The sequence below is a fragment of the Bos indicus x Bos taurus genome, chromosome 2 (genome assembly GCF_003369695.1).
Source record: "Bos indicus x Bos taurus breed Angus x Brahman F1 hybrid chromosome 2, Bos_hybrid_MaternalHap_v2.0, whole genome shotgun sequence".
Classification (NCBI taxonomy): Eukaryota; Metazoa; Chordata; class Mammalia; order Artiodactyla; family Bovidae; genus Bos; species Bos indicus x Bos taurus.
This window is the reverse complement of record NC_040077.1, coordinates 90,485,359-90,491,184: the sequence shown is the minus strand read 5'-3', so window position 1 is coordinate 90,491,184 and position 5,826 is coordinate 90,485,359. Positions and strand designations below refer to the sequence as shown.

The 5,826-nt window shown below is 54.7% G+C and overlaps 1 protein-coding gene across 1 annotated transcript; it reads right to left on the bottom strand.

The window, feature by feature from the left end:
• Positions 1-311: 311 nt before the first annotated feature.
• On the bottom strand, positions 312-5,372 carry FZD7 (frizzled class receptor 7). The gene has a single exon (XM_027564490.1). The coding sequence runs from the start codon at positions 4,135-4,137 to the stop codon at positions 2,413-2,415; it is 1,725 nt and encodes a 574-aa protein (XP_027420291.1). The 5' UTR covers positions 4,138-5,372; the 3' UTR covers positions 312-2,412.
• Between the last annotated feature and the right edge of the window lie 454 nt (positions 5,373-5,826).

Here is a 5,826-nt window from a genome sequence, read left to right as displayed (position 1 = left end):
AAGAGTCTTCTCCAACACCACAGTTCAAAAGCATCAATTCTTCGGCACTCAGCTTTCTTCACAGTCCAACTCTCACATCCATACATGACCATAGGAAAAACCATAGCCTTGACTAGACAGACCTTTGTTGGCAAAGTAATATCTCCGCTTTTCAATATGCTATCTAGATTGGTCATAACCTTCCTTCCAAGGAGTAAGTGTCTTCTTTTATGAGGGACATATTCAGTGGGTGTCCCTCCATACCATCTTTCCATAATACAAAATTCTGTTCTTTGGCTTATATAGGAACTATAAACTAAATAAACGTTCACTTTGTATTTAAAAAAAAAATTTATTTGTGATCTGTACATGTGATAAAGTGGGGCTTCCTTGTAGACTTTAAAAGGCAAAACAAAACAAAAATTCAAAGTAAAAATGTATAAATACAATATATATTTTCTTACAAAAATGGAAGATTTACAAAATATACATACTGCACTCGTCTCTATTTTACAAATTTCACATGCAAGAGATATAACACAAAAGATGCCAAAAACTGTGTAGTGGGCGTTTTAAAAATCTGACAAATGAGACAGTTTTGGAGGTTTAAGAAACATAAGGTCAATGTTAAACTTTAATATAAAAAGCAGCTTCACTCAACTGAACATTACATGTATAAAGCAACTTGTACTCTCGTAGTACCCTCTATGATTTAAAAACTGTTTCAAACAGCATTTAAAGACCGTTTTGAGAAACAGGATAGTGTTGCTGGATTGGAAGGTGATGTCAAAGGTGGAGTAAAGGTTAGCTCCCATGATTCTCTGTTCAGCTTTAGACCATTATGCAAAGGAATTGGAGTTCTATTATAGAGGGAAAAAAAGTACATGATTTAAGATTAATAAATTTAAGTCATCCAGCACATTTCAAAGAACTCCAGACTTACTTTGAAGTTTACCTTCTTTTAACGACTTTCCTTAAAAATGGGGCCCATGGTTTGAACTGTCCTCTTCACTCACTGTCATTTCTGCAGGTCACCTCCCCACCCAGCCACACAAAGACAGGGTCAGCATACACATGATATTTTATAAACGGATTTATGGAACAAAGAAAACAGGACAAAATGCTCCTTTGACTTTTAAAAAAATTTAACGTTCCTTTATTATGAGGCTAAAGGCATTATGCTTCTCCTTTTATCTTAGAGGATTCAAATTGGAAGGAAAAAAAAAATCGAAAAACAAAACCTAAATGCAGGTTTAAGGGAAGAAAAAGAAAATGAAGGGAGAGATTTCCCTGAATGTTTTAACAGAGCCTGTTGGACCATGTGTTCTGAATTAAATTTACTTAAACACAGCAAAACCCCTTGCATTTCCTTTAGCCAAGTCAGTACCTCTGACAGAAAGGGGTATGGAAGCACAGCGCCCTTCACTTTTCCTTAAAAAGGAATGTTTATTACAACCAAATTAACATCCAAAGGGAAACCTCAGATTTGCGCTGCTTTGCCTATAAAAGTTGCTGTCTTCACAGTTGTGCCTTTCCACAGGGAGACACTTGTTTCCTCTTTTGTCTCTTACAACAAAGACAAGGGGAAAAAAATGCATTCCTGTTTTGAAAAGCAACAAGTCATCACTTCTTTTCAGGATATTAAACCAAATAAAACAGCCTTCTTTCTTCTGCCTGCTTCCCCAGAAAATAAAAAAGTAGTAGAAATACCTACTACTAGCCTCCTTTTCCTTGTTGCAAAATGTTGTCATTTCTTTTTGCATCCTCACATCAGGATTCTAGGAGGCAGGCCTCCCAAGACTTCAAAATGCTTATTTTACAAGACTTGAAAGGAGTAGAGGAAGAAAAACAGGCGGGGAGGAGGCAGAGGTGGAGACTGTAATGTCTGACCCTGGAAATTAACCCATCTGGGCTCCAGTTTGGCCCCAGTGAAAAGAGATTATGGTTTGACCACCGCTTGACAAGGACACTGCAGGGAGTCCTCCCTTTTCCCAACAAAGCGGCGGCCGCAGATAGCTGTACCTTTCACCCGGGCCTCACAGGAGTGAGGACAGGCCACTTGTCTTGCATCAGGGGAATCGCTCACAGTCCCAGTTCGGCCCAGAGCCGGGAAGAACTCACAGCAACCTTCTGATCTCAATCTTTTTCGACAGGCCCAGGGCGGCCCGTACCGCACATGATTAACGTCACTGTTAACATCACCAGCATCATCCTGCAAGTCTTTGCCAGAAGTCTTTTCATCCAAACCGTCTTTCCACCCAGGCCTCTTTTCCCAACCCACATATATCTACATATATCTTCTCATTTCCAGGTCACTTCTCACTGGAGCGGAAGGAGGTTCCAGAAACAAGTCCCCCCACCCCGCAGTTCTTTCCCTACCGCCCCTTTCCCACCCCCGGCGGCGGGAAGGAAGGGTGGGGGAGGGGCCGGGGTTCATACCGCAGTCTCCCCCTTGCTGCTGTGGCTGAGTCTGTGGTAGAAGCGGCGCCACGACTGCAGGGTCTTGCCCGACCAGATCCAGAAGCCAGTGGTGATGCCGACGATCATGGTCATCAGGTACTTGATCATGAAGACGGTGAAGTCGGGGCTCATGGGCGGGAAGTGGCCGGGCGGGCAGGGCACCGCGTAGCTCTTGCACGTCTGCAGGAGCCAGGTGCGTTCCCAGTGTTCGCGGAAGGCCTGCTCATAGAAGTAGCAGGCCAGAACGATGGTGGCCGGCACCGTGTAGAGCACGCTGAAAACGCCGATGCGCACCATCAGCTTCTCCAGCTTCTCGGTCTTGGTGCCGTCGTGCTTCATGATGGTGCGGATGCGGAAGAGAGACACGAAGCCCGCCAGCAGGAAGGACGTGCCGATGAAGAGGTAGACGAACAGGGGCGCCAGCACGAAGCCCCGCAGCGCGTCCACGCTGGACAGGCCCACATAGCACACCCCGCTGAGCAGGTCCCCGTCCACCTGGCCCATAGCCAGGATGGTGATGGTCTTGACAGCGGGCACAGCCCAGGCGGCCAGGTGGAAGTACTGCGAGTTGGCCTCAATGGCCTCGTGGCCCCACTTCATGCCGGCCGCCAGGAACCAAGTGAGCGACAAGATGACCCACCAGATGGAACTGGCCATGCCGAAGAAGTAGAGCACCATGAAGAGGATTGTGCAGCCCTCCTTCTTGGTGCCCTGCGCCACCGTGCGGTAGCCGTCGTCGGAGAAGCGCTCCACGCACACCGCGCGGTCCTCCAGCAGGAAGCCGGCCACGTGCGCCACGGCCACCATGAAGTAGCAGCCCGACAGGAAGATGATGGGCCGCTCCGGGTAGCTGAACCGCCGCATGTCCACTAGGTAGGTGAGCACGGTGAAGAGAGTCGAGGCGCAGCACAGCACAGACCACACGCCCACCCAGAGGCGGGCGAAGCGCCTCTCCTCCTCCTTAAAGTACATAAGGCCGTTGGCGCGGCCCGGCTCGCAAGGGGCGCCGCAGTCGCGCTCGCCCAGGAAGCGGTAGCCCAGGTAGGGGGGTACCTTGAGCTGGCGGGGGCACGAGAAGGGGAAAGCGGAGCGGCCCCGGCCGTCAGCGGCCCCCGGAGGCAGCGCGGTGAAGGGCAGGTCGGGCAGGTAGGGTGCGGTAGGGTAGGCGGTGGGGCCGCCGCCCGCGCCCCCGGAGCCGTCCGACGTGTTTTGGCCCACGCAGATCTCGCCAGCGCCGTGCACGGGGAAGTTTTCGCAACGCAGCCGCTCAGGCCATTGGAAACCGAACTTGTTCATGAGTGCCTCACAGCCCTGGCGGGCACGCTCGCACAGAGAGCGGCACGGAGGGATGGCCTTGTCGAGCACTGTACACACGGGTGCGTACATGGAGCAGAGGAAGAAGCGCAGCTCGGGTGAACACTGCACCTTCACCAGCGGGTAGAACTGGTGCACCTCGAGGCCCGCTTCCTCTTGGTTCGTGTGACCCAGCAGGTTGGGCAGGATGGTCTGGTTGTAGGCGATGTCCGTGCACAGGGGGATGGAGATGGGCTGGCAGAAGCCGTGGTCTGGCACTGAGATGCCCTTCTCTCCGTGGTACGGCTGCGCCCCGGCGCCCGCGGGCAGTGAGCCCAGCAGCGCCAGCACCACGGTGCAAAGGTCCAGAGGCAAGCGCGACGCCGCCGCGCGGGAGCCCCGCATCGCCGGCCGCGGGTGCAGCGGCACTCTCAGCCCGAGAAATGCGACCAGGCAGCCGGGAGCGGCTGGGATCCGGGGAGGCGCCGCTGCGCCGGGCGCATGAGAGTCCTCCAGGCGCCGGGGCTGGGCCGTGGGCGGCGCGGAACAGAGGGCGCTGCAGCTGGGGTGCTCGCGCCACGGGGGCGCCGCCGCCTCCGCCCAGCACTGGCGCAGCCGCCTGGGGTCCAAACTCGTCTCCCTGGGCTGGGGGCGCAGATGGGGGGGCCGCCTTCTCCTCTCGATGCGACGTAACGGTGCGGCTTTTTCTGCGGCGAGAAGCAACAAGCGTCTCCGGTTACCCTTCAAAGTTTGCCCAAGTCTCCTGACTCACTGAGCTCAATAAGGCGCGCGCCCCCCTACACACCAAGTCTGGCCCCCGGCAAGCGAGAGCCCGGCGCCGCCGCTTGCTAGCCAAAGCCGCCGCCTCAACGGTGCTGCTCCGCCTTCTCTCCTCGAGGCTCGGCTCGCCGCCGCCGCCGCCGCCTCCTCCTCCTCCTTCGCCTCCTTCTCCGCTCCTCGCTCCTTCTTCAGCCCCAAAAGCTTGGCTCCAACTTTCAGCCAAACGGCTGATTCTCGCTCTGAGTCCGATCGGCGTCTTGGAGCCAAGAGCTCGGCGAGTTCTTTTAAGAAATCCAGTCACACTGCGTCCGAAGCTGCGAGGTCCTGGTGCCCGCGGCCTGGCCCTGGCCTCTCCAGCCCCGCGCAACTCTGAGCGGTGAGGGAGCGCTGCCCGCCGGGAGGGAGCGCAGAGTAACGCCTTGGAGCCGCGCAACTCTACAGAAGAAGCGTCGGGCTCTCAGGGTTCCGGACCGCCCCGCCCCCTCCCCTCCCCCCATTCACAAACCACTCCGGGGGCGGGCCCTCGAGCTCCAGGGAGGCCCAATAGCAGCCTTTGTTTTCTGTGTGACTGCCTTCGGATTGGGTGGAAGTCGGAAGGGGCGGGCGAGGGAACGCGAGAGGCTAGGTCTGCGGAGCTCTGGGCGGATTCCTGAGGGGAGGGGCAGGGGGCTGGGAGGGAAAAGTTAAGAAAAACTTTTACCCTGAATTCACTAGGGGGAGGGGGTAGAGAAGCGCATCAGAAAGGGAATTTGCTTCAAAGATTTGTTCCTCTTCCGGGTACACTAAAATACACATTCCTGAACAGAAGGGCACACCGGGCAGAGCTTTTGCATGGAGAGCCTGAGAATAAGAGTACTGCCTCCGCGGAGAGAGACGTGACCCCGAGTCGTGTTTAGCCCTCCTTGGGCTGAAAATGCTGGGTTTGGCGGGGGCCTTTTAGGTAGCAGGATCCTAAATGTGGGGTTCGGAATGGGGCAAGAAATGGGTGCGCCTCGCGGATTGCTTTTCTCTCCGCACACTCAGACCACGTGAAGCCACAATCCCCGCTCACCCCCTCTCCGGGTTGTAAAAAAGAGGAGGGGCCGAGGCCGAAGAGAAGTAGGAGTCTGGCAGAGGGGGCCGGCTTAAGGCAGGAGGAAGTGTCGACCCCTCCAAGGGGACAGGGCCGACGAGCGGCGGGCGCGGGGGACCCAGGCATCAGGCCACCCTGCCCGCACGTACGGCCCAGAGTCTAGGGATTTGGTATAGCTTTAGTGAAGTCATAAGAAAACTAGTGCGGGAAATTATTGTAAAAAAACCTGCGGCCGAGTGCCC

Bases quoted from the DNA above. Each gene is read 5' to 3' on its own strand.
- FZD7 (XM_027564490.1), bottom strand. From the start codon at position 4,137: ATGCGGGGCTCCCGCGCGGCGGCGTCGCGCTTGCCTCTGGACCTTTGC.